This window comes from Gekko japonicus, unplaced genomic scaffold (assembly GCF_001447785.1).
Source record: "Gekko japonicus isolate JY-2015 unplaced genomic scaffold, Gekko_japonicus_V1.1 scaffold3271, whole genome shotgun sequence".
NCBI lineage: Eukaryota > Metazoa > Chordata > Lepidosauria > Squamata > Gekkonidae > Gekko > Gekko japonicus.
Genome location: NW_015169882.1, coordinates 141,523 through 154,955, shown reverse-complemented (window position 1 = coordinate 154,955; position 13,433 = coordinate 141,523). Strand labels below are relative to the sequence as shown.

General features: G+C 44.0%; 1 protein-coding gene across 1 annotated transcript; it reads right to left on the bottom strand.

The window, feature by feature from the left end:
* Positions 1 to 2,047: 2,047 nt before the first annotated feature.
* LOC107115704 (zinc finger protein OZF-like) lies at positions 2,048 to 3,809 on the bottom strand. The gene has a single exon (XM_015417461.1). It carries the CDS (start codon positions 3,761 to 3,763, stop codon positions 2,273 to 2,275), a length of 1,491 nt encoding a protein of 496 aa, XP_015272947.1. The 5' UTR covers positions 3,764 to 3,809; the 3' UTR covers positions 2,048 to 2,272.
* Between the last annotated feature and the right edge of the window lie 9,624 nt (positions 3,810 to 13,433).

Sequence of the window (13,433 nt, the reverse complement as noted above, 5' to 3'; positions counted from 1 at the left end):
CCATAATCAACAGACCGAAAAAGCCAAGGACACGAAACAAAAAAAAGTCATCAAGAGGTTCCGGTGATGTCAGGGGGTGTGGCCTTATGACACACTTCCGGTGATGTCAGTGGGTATGGCATATGCTAATGAGTTATGCTAATGAGCTCTGGCAGCTCTTTTTCTACAAAAAGACCCCTGCGCCCAAGTCATTAAAACCCCCGCAAAGCACGTTATTAGAACTATTTATCGTATGGCAGAGTCACACAGAGGAAGTATATCATAATATAAAATACATAATCAAGTTGATACAATGGCTATGCAGACCAATTGGGCAATCTTAAATACAAATAAATCTCTAAACCTTCAATCCACTCAATCACAGCTGGGGAGATTTGAAAGAGCCCACAAAGCACAGAAAACACAAAGTCTAATTTATCTGATACAAACAATAATATCTTTAATGAGCTGTGACTCTTCCTTGGCTGAGTATTGCTTTCTCTGATCCATAAAGAAACACTTCATCTAGGGATGCCAACTGCCTGGAGAGCCAGTTTGGTGTAGTGGTTAAGTGTGTGGACTCTAATATGGGAGAACCGGGTTTGATTCCCCACTCCTCCACTTGCACCTGCTGATGTGACCTTGGGTCAGTCACAAGCTCTGGCACAGCTGTTCCTGAAAGAGCAGTTTGTGTCAGAGTTCTCTCAGCCCCACCCACCTCACAGGGTGTCTGTTGTGGGGAGGGGAAGGGAAAGGAGTTTGTAAGCCGCTCTGAGACTCCAGGTGAAGGGCGGGGTATAAATCCAATTTCTTCTTCTTCTTCTTCTGGAGGAGAAAAGTGTGCCATTCCTTTACGGGATGTTATTTATCTCTTCAGATACCCATTTCCACACACATCAAGCCTCTGGGAATGAGGGAGGATATTTTTTCCCCTTTGGGCCTGTTTCCAACTCTAATGCAAATAACTCTCCAAAATAAAGTAAGGGGACAGAAAGAGAATTTTGTCAATTGGTGCCATAATGGCCCAGTCTCAATGGAGGAATTCAAGGGGGCTTCTGAGGAGGAAGATGGGGGGGAAGACGCCTTGGCCAAGGCTCAGTCCAGGTCGCTTCTGGCACATGCACAGGTGGTGGCAGTGGTGGGGTTCAGAGAAGGAGGGAATCCGACTTCTCCCCCCTGATTCTCTCTGTGGGAAACTGGGGGTGGGGTGGGAAGGACAACTTGAATTGGGGAATTCGTGCCCTACAAGGTTCACCTGCCAACTCCATGGATACTAGTCCATTTCAACAATACTGCTTGTTGTGGGGAGAGGGGGCATCTGACCCCTTAGAACGTACAGAGTTGTTGGGTTAAGGGAGACAACCTTTTCTTTTCAACTCAAATTAATCCTACTGCCAGAAAGCTTTGGGTTTCAAAGTGATGAGAACCCCCCAAAAGCTCACAGCAGGCTGGACTGGGGAGGGATTAGGGTTGAGAAATGCCTCGCTACAATTGCTTGTCAGATAAACATGTTTGTGAATTAAGAAGGCAGGCTGGTCATACTATGGTTACACCAGTAGGAGAGAGGCTGTAGATATCTGTGACCCTCTCAACTTGGCTAGTCCTTCATACAATTTCGAAAAGGAACTGTTTTTGCCACTTTTGAGCATGTCAGAGTTAGAATGGCAGATAACTTGAAGTAGCAAGTTTCACAGAGGAGGGGGAAAACTAAAAAGGCCTTTCTTTGTGTTATCTATGTCCTCAGTCTTTCTGAACCTCCAGTGCCAGTGCGTTTGAAGAACCTGATCAGAACCAGCTATAGAAATGTTTCACCCATGTATGGATTTTCTGAGGGAACTGAAGATCAGATCTGTGCCTAAAGCTCTTGCCACACATTGAACATTGATAAGGTTTCTTCCCTGACAGAACTCCTCGATGCTAAAGGAGAGATCAGCTTATCCTTTTATCCATAAGAGACTGCACCATTCCTTGCTTTCTTCCCTGAGGGATCCTTCTGAGGTTTTGAACATGGATAAAACTCTTTCCGCACTCTGAATATTTATAACATTTCTTGAACGTTAGCATAAGGTTTCTGTGCATATTCAAAGCTTCTTACAGCAGCTTATATCTTTTCAATGCTTTGTATCGTCTGTGGTTGTCTTTTAGGTGTGAAATAGGAGATAAGCTCTTTTCACAGCTAAGGATTTACATCGTTTCTCCTCATTGTGGGCTCCTTGTTGCAGCTGAAGATGGCTACTACAACTAAATCTCATTCCAGCTTGAGCATTCAAAAACTTTCTCCCATGTGGCTTCTTCAATGCAGTTGAAGATTGCCACTGGTACTGAATTTCTTTTCACACTCTGAGCCATCAAAGGGTTTCTCCACTCTGTGGGTTCTCTGATGCAGTTGAAGACTGCCACTGGTACTGAATGTCTTTCCACACACTGAGCATTCAAAAGGTTTCTCCCCTGTGTGGGTACTTTGGTGCTTCCGAAGACTACCACTATCACTGAATGTCTTTCCACACTCTGAGCATTCAAAAGGTTTCTCCCCTGTGTGGGTTCTCTGATGCCGTTGAAGATTGCCACTTCGATTGAATCTCTTTCCACACGCTGAGCATTCAAAAGGTTTCTCCCCTGTGTGGGTTCTTTGGTGGTCCTGAAGACTGCAACGGTAACTGAATTTCTTTGCACACTCTGAGCATTCAAAAGGTTTCTCCCCTGTGTGGGTTCTTTGGTGCGTCTGAAGTCTGCTACTGGTACTGAATCTTCTTCTACACTCTGAGCATTCAAAAGGTTTCTCCCCTGTGTGGGTTCTTCGGTGCTTCTGAAGAGTGCCATTGGTACTGAATCTCTTTCCACACTCTGAGCATTCAAAAGGTTTCTCCCCTGTGTGAGTTCTCTGATGCTGTTTAAGTCTATCACTCCAACTGAATCTCTTTCCGCACTCTGAGCATTCAAAAGGTTTCTCCCCTGTGTGGGTTCTCTGATGCTGTTGAAAAGTGCCCCTCTGACGGAATCTCTTTCCACACTCTGTGCATTCAAAAGGTTTCTCCTCTTTGTGGGTTCTCTGATGCTGTTGAAAAGTGCCCCTCTGAGTGAATCTCTTTCCACATTCTGAGCATTCAAAAGGTTTCTCCCCTGTGTGGGTTCTTCGATGCAGGTAAAGACTGCTACTCTGAGTGAATCTCTTTCCACACTCCAAGCATTCAAAAGGTTTCTCCCCTGTGTGGGATCTTTGGTGTTTCTTAAGGTTGCCACTATGAGTGAATCTCTTTCCACACTCTGAGCATTCAAAAGGTTTCTCCCCTATGTGGGATCTTTGGTGATTCCAAAGATCACCACTACAATTGAATCTCTTTCCACACTCTGAGCATTCATAATCTTTCTCCCCTGTGTGGATTCTCTGATGCTTTAGAAGACTAGAACTCTGACTGAATCTCTTTCCACACTCTGAGCATTCAAAAGGTTTCTCCCCTGTGTGGGTTCTTTGATGCTTCCGGAGATTACCACTATGATTGAATGTCTTTCCGCACTCTGAGCATTCAAAAGGTTTCTCCCCTGTGTGGATTCTTCGATGCACTTGAAGACCGCTATTTTCGCTGAATCTCTTTCCACACACTGAGCATTCAAAAGGTTTCTCGACTCGGTGTATTCTTTGGTGTATGAAGACTTGTGATCTATTTCTGAAGTACTTTTCACACCAAATGGATTTACTTGTGTTCATTATCCTGTGCTTTGGAATATTTACATTACACTGTCTTCCATCCCTCTTCTCAGCCATATGACCGACTTTTTGTCTCATCAGTCCGCCTCGATTCCTGATGTTTTCTTTCAGGTCTTCATTTTTAACTTTATCTGGCATTTGCTGATGAAGTTCGTCAGCCAGATCATCCTCTGCTGGAAAAAAATTAAGAGTTCCTGTTAGTCCCTGGGAGGTTTGGTAAGGTTTAAAGGCATCTATGTGACTGCAGTAGATAAGGTCTGATGGCCTTTTGGCCTCATTCACCTTGGCTGATCTTAACCACCCCTCCACCTTTCCCCGGAATATCTAGTGTTTAAGGATATCTCATCCCCTCAAGTGCCACAGCTGAGCTCTTGCCCACAAGGACCTTCTGAGCCTCGAGATTTCAGGTCCTCCCTCCTTCCCCAGCGGGCTGTATGACTGTACAAAACATTGCTCAGAATCAAATGACGACACTCATTCAAAACTTCGCTGCACAGCAACAGCAACTAGACGAGACTAAAAACAACAACAGCAAATAGCTGGGAATCTTAAAGAAGTGGATGCCAACACCAAAAAGCTCAAAAAGGAAATGCAGGAGATGGAAAAGAAGAGAAACTCTGATGAAGCCCAGCTTTTACAGCTTCAAATAGAAAAGGTAAGCTTTACACTGAGATTTCAGGGAGTTCCTGAGATTAAAGGGGAGAATCTTAAACATACTATGAGTGATGCCCCGGGACCGGTTGCAGATTTAAAAACGGATTTTCTTCAAGGCGAGATGGAATGGATCTATAGGTCATAATCAGAATATATAAAGAAAAATAATCTACCCGGTAATGTGGTGGTTAGATTCTCCAGAAGACATGTGAGGGATTAAATGGAACTACCCTTAAAATTGATGGCAAGGAGATAAGAGTTTTGAAAGACATCCCCTTTGAAATAAGGGGAAAAAGGAAGAAATATGGAGACCTGGCTCTGTTTCTACAAAAGAATAACATCTCCTACAAATGGATTGTACCTGAATGCATACTCTTCGAATTTAAAGATAAGAGGGGGGAGATTGACTCTGTTATGAAAGCACGTGAGTTTTTGCAGCAACAACTGGATCCAACAGGGGAAGAGGATGAGAAAAGCAACAAGGGGAGTGATGATGAAACACTTACTGGGGAGGACTCAGATTTGGAACGTGGGGCTGCTGCCCCCAAGCAAGGATATCAATTGAGGGAAAGAAGAGGAAAATGAGATGCCAATTTTTTCTGAGTTTTGGTCTTATTTCTTAATATTTAAGTGTTCTTTGTTTTGTTTTTTACTAAGTCAGAATACCTGGACTTGAATTATCGAAGTGACTGTAATGATCACCTTCAATGTAACAAATTACTTTTTTTAACTTAAAGCTATTTTATTGTAATCATTCTATGACCACCAACTCTTGGGTTTTTAGTGGTTTATCTTTACATTCTCCTATAGTTTATAGTTTCCCTTTCCTTATTTTCTTGTAGTTTTGGAAAATTTAAAAAAATTGCAAAAAAACCCAAAAAACCATTGCTCTGAAGTGAATTAGAAATCTCCCATGGCTTTTCCTTGCCTTTTCCCTTGACATAACCGTGAAGGATATTCACTCTCAGCCAACTCAATTGGGAAGGAAATATGGTCTTGGGAACCTCTTGAGGCAATCTTCAGCCTTTCTTTAGATGCAAGGCAGTTGTTGATATTCACCGTAGTCTTTCTTATATTCCTGCCTTCATTCGCAGACATACAGAAAGAGAGAGAAAGTTAGGTCAGGCAGCGCAGAGTGTTATAGTGTTATAGTGCACTCACGGTAGAGCTGGTTTCGAAATACATTTAGTAAAAGATTGTTGCGATATCTTAAAAATGTTATGGGGATTGTTATGGGAATAGTATGAAATAAAAATAGGAATTTTGGAAAGGTAAAAGTTTTGACTATCTGTATTCTTTCAAAACAGGGTGATAAAGCGACACTCCAATGGAAAGGTAGGTCATTAATAAGTTTGTTTAGTGGTAAAAAATTATATTTAAATAAGTCAGACAATTGCAATGGAATATGGATTCCTAGGTACTGCCATGTTTTCAACACCCAGGAAAAATTGAAATGGCTCTTTATATACTTCCTTTGTGAGTCTGTTAAATTAATAGGATAGAGCAACTTTTTTGAAGGGTTGACTCTAAGACCAGAAATCATACCAAAGGAGTTTAACAATGCTTCCAGAGCAGGTAAGGTTTGGTTAGGCTGAGTAACAAAAACTGCTATGTCGTCAGCAAATAAACTAATTTTAATTTGCTGTCTCCCCAGTTGAATGCCAGAAATCTGTGGATGAATACAAATAGCTTGAGCTAAAGGCTCGATAGCAAAGGCAAAAAGTAGAGGGGGGAGTGGGCACCCCCGTCTCGTGCAAAAGGATAATTGAAAGTCATTGGAGGAGGATCCATTAATACTGACATAGGCGTTGGGTGAATGGTAAAGAGTGTGTATTGCTCTCTTAAAATTAGGACCAAAGTCCATATTTTCCAAGAATCATTCCAGGTACCTCGGTTCAATTTTATGAAAGGTTTTTTCGATGTCAATAGAGAGAATAAACAAGGATTCTATTTGCTTATGTTGACAATACTGGATAAGATTTAGTGCTTTCCTGGTGTTATCGGAAATATATTTAGATATTTAGATAGAAAATTTAGAATAAATCCCGTCTGATCCGAGTGTATCAGGGAGTTTATGAATTTGTTTAGCCTAGCTGCTAGGGTGGCTGTAAAATTTTTATAATTAGTATTGAGTAAAGAAATAGGCCTGTATGCGCTCAAATCAGCAGGGTCTCTATTTTTCTTGGGTATAACTATTAATTTAGCCTGCCTCCACGTAGGGGGCATAATCCCTTCAGACATAATTTGATTGCACGTAGGAGCCAAGCGACCAGCCAGAAGAGAGCTATTTTTTTTATAGAATTCAGCTGTAAAACCATTGCTCCCTGGCGATTTATTGGTTTTAAGTCTTTTAATGGTATGATATCTTGAATCTCTTGAGCAGAGACAGGAGCAGAGGTCATTTCGGGGGGGAACGCGGGGGAACGCAATTCCCCCAGGTGAGGTGCAGGGGGCGGGGCACATGACAAAGCCCCGCCCCCTGCTTCCGGCCACCCCGCTTCCGGCCCTCATTCAGCCAGGAGGAGGCAGGAGAAGAGGGAGGGTAAGTTGCTTCCTCCCCGCCTCTCCCCACCCCTGCCTGCCTGGAGCCAGGGAGGGCCTTGACAGGGCTTCCTCGCACTCCCGCTGGCCTTGCAGGTCCACCGCCGGGCCCCTGATGTCAGGGGGTGTGGCATATGCTAATGAGTTGTGCTAATGAGTTCCCCTAGCTCTTTTTCTACGAAATGACCCCTGGACAGGAGTATCCAACAAATCCTTATTTTTAGGAGTAATTTTTTTTGGATTTGAGATACTTCTACAGAATCAATTTTTTTCTGTTCCAATAACAACTTTTCATATGTCTTTTTACGGCCAAATCGTTTGTATTAGACTTCTAAGGTTTTGATTTTGTCCTTTAAATCACGCTTTATTTGATCCTCTTCTTTTTGTACAGGAGGAAGCCAAAGCAATCAGCTTGCCTCAAAGGACGGATCTAAAAGCGTCCCCTGTCAGGTCTTGAGACACCCTACAAGATTCATTGAATTGGGCTTCCGGTCTGGCTCCCGCGAATGGCGGACGCATCCTTGGGTCGCTCCCGAGGGGCGTCTCGCCCGCCCGCGGTGGAGGAGGGAATCCGCACGAGCGGAGACCCGAACGAGCACCTCAGGATGTGAGGAGCTCGGATCCGGGGCGCTTTAGGGCGCTCGAGGGGGGGGTCTCTCTCTCAGCCGAGAGGTTGGAGACGAGGCTCCCGCCATGCCCTGCCCCTTTGGACCTTGCTGCGTGAGCGATCCCGTTTTTACGGGGTTTAGCGGGGCCACCGGACGTCACCGAGTGATAAAGCGACCATCCGAAAAAGTTGAAAAAGAAAAGATCGGCTTAACTGTGAGTTGTCAAAATGCAAAGAAAAAGATCTAAAACCGCTCCCCCCCCCACCCAGCGAAAAAGGCGAGGAGGTTAATCCTCTAACTGCATAAGCGAAAAAGAAAAGGAGGGGGGGAATGGACTGAGCGAACAGCGGTGTTTTCCCTTGATGTATTTGAACTAAAGCGAGAAAAAGTTTTGTCTCTCTGGAGCACACTTTAAGAACTTTCTAAAAGTAAACAAAAAAGAAAAGATGTCGGAGCTGGGCAAAAACGAGCGGAGGAAGGGAGGGACTTCCGTCTGGGCGTTTGCTTGTGTGTGAGAGCCGGCTGTTTTCATGAACTGAGTGTGTTAACAGCAACCCGAAGGAGAATTTAACAAGCCGGAAGTAGAAGGCAACAGAGGAAACCCCTCCTTGTCAGCGAGGACTGTATCCAGAAGAGATTTTCTTTTTTTTTATTAACAGAACTCAAGGGAACATTACTAATATACTAACAGAGAATCACATGAGACCGGACTAAGAAAAGAAGTTTGACAACACACAGAAGAAGCCCAAGAAGATTAATTGGACATTACTAACAGTTTAATTTACCAGTTTATATATCACTCAGCTTTCTCTTTCTCCCACTGTCTACCTTTCCCTTTTTTCTTTTAAGCGAAATACCTCCCCTTTTTAGGGGAGCTAATAAAATCTTTATAAAAAAAAAAAAGATTCATTGAATTGAAAATATTCTGTGATACTTTCTCCTACCTCTTCTGTCACCGATGCCAGTAATAAAAGATTATTATCTAACTTCCAATTATAGTCTCATGTGGTTGTTTCTTCATCATACCTGCTACATTCCACCCATGAGTGACCAGACCAGAGGCAGGTGCCAATGTCTGCTGAAAGAAAAGACTTGCTAATGGAGTTAGAAACCAAAATATAATCAATTTGGTTAGATATTTTGGAGAAAAATAAGTGTACGCTTTTTCAGTGGTGTGTCTAGCTCTCCAGATACCACAAAAGTTGTACTGATGAAAGAGTGCTTGAAGCTGTGTAGGAGAGGTGTTTGTATTTTTAAACCACGAAGCCAGTTTGGTGCAAGGGTGGGACCCATCTAATATTGAATCAGCTGTGAAGTTGAAATCCCCTCCTAGTACAAAGGGCCCCTCACTAAAGGAGTCCAGCTTGTTAAAGGCCAAAGTTAGAGGCTTTCCGTCAAGGACTCCTTTTAAAAATAAAAACCTGCCTTGTGGGTCTTTTTCAGTTTCTTTCTTTGGTGTATCTAGAGGTTTTGCTAATCAGGATGGCTACTCCTCTAGCTTTTGAGATCCCTGGAGCTAAGAATTGTAGAGGAAAATTCTGTGAGTTAAAAATTATAGATTGTTTACTATTACAGTAAATATATTGAAGAAAGATTATATTAGGTCTCTGAGAAATTAAAGCAGCTGCAATTCCCTTTCTTTTGATAATATTATTCAAGCCCCTGCAATTAAGGAAGATAAACTTCCTTGAAGAATGTTGTGTCATGGGGGGAAATATTTAAATGGCAAGATAAGGCATAAATATAACAGTATGAATTCATCAAGACAAGAAAATTGATTGGAGGTGAAGTAACAATTCATGGTACGATGCAAACAAGTCTCAACAATATTAACTTTAAAACTGGACAAGGGATATACACAGAACTTTCCATTTTAAAAAAACTTATAAGCATAAGAGCTAAACAGAATCCAAAATTCCAACAGGTGCAAAAATTTTATTTTTATTTATTTATTTATTTTTCACACTTTTACCCCGCCCTCCCGCCAAGGGAGTTAAGAACAGTCTTATCTTGACAGACATATATTATAAAGCTTAAAGATAACCTGGAGAGAACCTGTGTTGTCTCAAAATCAGGTTCAAAAATATTGGAACTAATCACATTAAAAGTAAAAAGGTTCGTTAAAGAGTAACTCCACTAACAACCAGTGGATCAAACTAAAACTGCACAGAACTGATAACCACGTTCTGCAATCCCTTTTATATAGGGAATTGGCTTGTAGAGCCATTGATATCATGAATAGAAGTGAAAATAGAAAAAGGAGTGAGCAAGAACTAAAAGAGTAGTGGTTAAGTGCGCGGATGCTAATCTGGGAGAACCGGTTTGATTCCCCACTTCTCCACTGGGTTTGATTCCCCACTTCTCCACTTGCACCTGGCTGGATGACCTTGGGCAAGCCGTAGTTCTGATAAGAGCTGTACTTGAAAAAGAGGGTGTCTGTTGTGGGGAGGGGAAGGGCAAGGAGTTTCTAAGCCACTCTGAGACACCTTTGGGTAGTGAAGGGCGGGGTATAAATCCAATCTCTTCTTCTTCTTCTAAAACAAACGCCTTCCCTCCCCCTTTATTGTGACAAAGATGCAAAAAATAAGGAAAAATTAACCCAGCAAAGAGACATACTGATGAAACAAATTTTGTTTGCATATGTGGTCTACGTATCTCAATTTAAAACAGGTGCATAGCAAACAAAAGAAATAATGGAATGAGAAGGTATTTAACAAAGCAGAACATTGAGGTCCATACTCTAATTCTTTAACAGCTTTACGCCAACAACTGGAGGAAAATGGGTTTCTTCTTTGGTCATTGTTCGGAGTAGGTAGTTGAGGTGGGTCCAGATTCAACTCTTTGAGGAGCTGTAACCCGGAGTCTATATCAGAGGCGTGGTATAGTTGACCACGATGTGTCACTTGAATTTTACAGAATGCCACCCATTTATGTTTTCTCTTGGCAGAGATGAGAGTTGAAGTGATTGGCTTCAGTGCTTTACGCTTCATAAGACTCTCAGATGAAAGATCTTGAAGGACTAGGATTTGGCCGTCCTGGAAAGGTAGGCAACCGTTAGTCCACAATTGAGCCAAGATGGAAGACTTTGTGCGAGAACAAGTAAGTTTCGCAATAATGTCTCTGGGGAGAGTGCACCGATCCTGCTTAAGAGGGCCCGCCCAATAAGTCCAGTTGATTAAAGGGGCAATTCCTTCCTCTAGATTCAAAATAGAAGCGAGCCATGTGGCTAAAAACAAGTGCAAGTCGGCATTCCCCTCTGCTTGCTCGGGGAAGCCCCTAATTTTTAAATTGTTGGAGCGGAGATGGTATTTGAGTATAATGATCCATTCAGAGGCCCATTCTTCCCATTTGTATAAATAGCGCGCATCCTCTTGGACTGGAAGTCCCACCTCAAGTGGTTTGAGTCACTTTTTCAAGGGACCACTTAAGGTCTGTAAGTTGAGAGCTGATCGGTTGAAGCAACTCCGTGAGGGTAGTTGCCATGTTGCACTCTAGATTTTGCAAAGAAGCAAATAATTCTTGGTGCGATACAAGAAGCCCCTCTCCCGCCGGGTCTGCTTCATCAGCTGCCATTTTACTTGGCTGAGACATGTGATCGCCAGGGGAAGATTGAGAATGTTGAGAAACTGATGTGGAAAAACCTTCAAAACTGATTTCAAAGGAGGTGGAGGGTGTTTGCCTCTATTGCCGGATGATTCTCCCATTATGTAAAATAAGGATGGGCTGGGTTTAAGGGCCAATTCTGATAGATTAGGGGGTGTTACACAGGAGCACACCGTTCAGGCATCCATACCCTGGTTTCTTTTCATGGAAGGAAGGTGAGATATGAACTCTTTAATTAATGGGAGAAATTGCCCTCTAAGAATTTGTCTAATCTCCTTTTGGAGGCATCAGAGTTAGTGGACAATGAGTGCTGCAAATGGACTCTTTGTTGTGTGTAGAACCATTTGTTTTTACCTCACCTGAACTCTTTACTCATGACATTTACAGGGTGCCCCAACTGCATCCAGGCACAACTGGGTCCTTACCAAAGGAGGGGCGATTTTGGGCACGCTCCATGGCCTGCGCCCCCTGCCCTTGCTCCAAGGAAGCTCCTTCCGCCTCAGGGATTGTGGCTTCCATATTCAGGGATGGTCCCCACATCTGAAAAAAGCAGCGAGGGAGAGAGGTGAGAGCTGGAATGGAGAAGAGACCAAGGAATGGATCCTGCCCCACTCCCAGACTCTGCACCCTTCCATCAGCAGACCTCCTGAGTTATCTGGAGGAATCAGTAGTTCTCTAGTAGAAGAGGCTATTGAAGGAGCCCACGAAATCTCCCACTTGGATGATTAAAACTTGGGCAATTACCTGGCAGGGAAACTTTAGGATAAGGCCCAATATCATTGCTTGAATTGGACACACCTGGAGGAACCCCCCTCACCTGTCCTGCCAGACTCTGGAGGAGACCTCCAGCCAGGACCACCGCCTGGGAACTGGTCTCCGGCCCACATCCTCTGACCCAGCACTGGGTCAGGGCAGAAGCCCCTGTGCTCCCACCACCATAGGAGGGAGGGGGTCATACGAGGTTTTTATGTTATATTCCTATCCTAAAAGATTTGTAAGTGCTAATGTGCTCTCTGTCCTTAGGAAGCTTATATTGTAAAAAAACTGGTTTTCTTTGAGAACTCTGGTCTCTCTCTGTATTGGTTTCAGTCACGCCCTTGCCAATCTCCACCCAACCAATACAAGAACTAAAGGGGAACCGGAGGGTCCCAGGGAAATAGTCCGGGGTGTGTGTGTCCCAGAATCCCGTAACACTCACCTCTCCTACCTGGACTGGAGGTACGGCAGCCGTTTCCACACCTCTGAAAAGATGATGGCTCAACAGCAGCTCTTCACTGCCTGTTCCTGAGACAAAGGAGGAAGGAAGGGTGTTGGCTTGCTTGTTTCCTCCTTCACACACAACCCCTTCCCAGGGTTGGGAAACCTCACCCTGTGTACACACAACACATTTTAAAACACTTTTTACTAAATTCTGGGAGAGGTGGAAGAGAAGCACATGGTACCCATGAGCCTCAGGGATTATAAACGCGGCCAATATATTCCAGACTTCTTTGAGACTTTTGTTTGGTCTGCGGGGAAGGAAAGACGTTGCAGGACACGTCACCGTCACATTAGAACCAGACGTGACTGGAATGCATCTGGAGACTCGAGGGTAATAGGAGTGTCTCTTGGCAGGCTCACTTCCCTAGCAGGATTTCCGCTAGACGCAGCAGCAATGTGACATCAGATCTGTCCCAAGCCCCTCCCCAAAGCTCCTGGGGGTACCAGGCCACAGCCTGCCATCAGTTTCCCAGCATCCTTATTTCCCACAGCAGCCCGCCAAATGCCCCTTGGAGCACAGGCACAGAAGCCAAATTTTCCAAATATTTTTGGACCCTGGAAACGAACTTTCAGAGCTCTGCTGCCCCAGAAGGAGGAGGCTCCTTTGATCCACCAGTCTGAATAGTTCTCCCGACGTCTGTCTACCTTCCTTCCCCACCGCCCTTGATTTTTTTTATGGAAGGAAGCGAAGATATGAACATTTTAATTAACGGGAGAAATTTCCAGGAATTTGTCGGATCTCTTTTTGGAGGCACCAGAATTAGTGGACAATGAGTGCTGCAAGTTAACTCTTTGCTGTGTGAAGAAATATTTGTTTTCCTCCTGACTTGAAGCCTCTACCTGTCACATTCACGGGGTGCCCCAGCTGCATGCAGGCACAACGGGTCCTTACCAAAGGAGAGGGGATCTTGGGCACGCTCCACGGCCTGCGCCCTCTGCCCTTGCTCCAAGGAAGCTCCTTCCGCCTCAGGGATTGCAGCTTCCATCTTCAGGGATGGTCCCCACATCTGAAAAAAGCAGCAAGGGAGAGAGGTGAGAGCTGGAATGGAAAAGAGACCAAGGAATGGATCCTGCCCCACTCC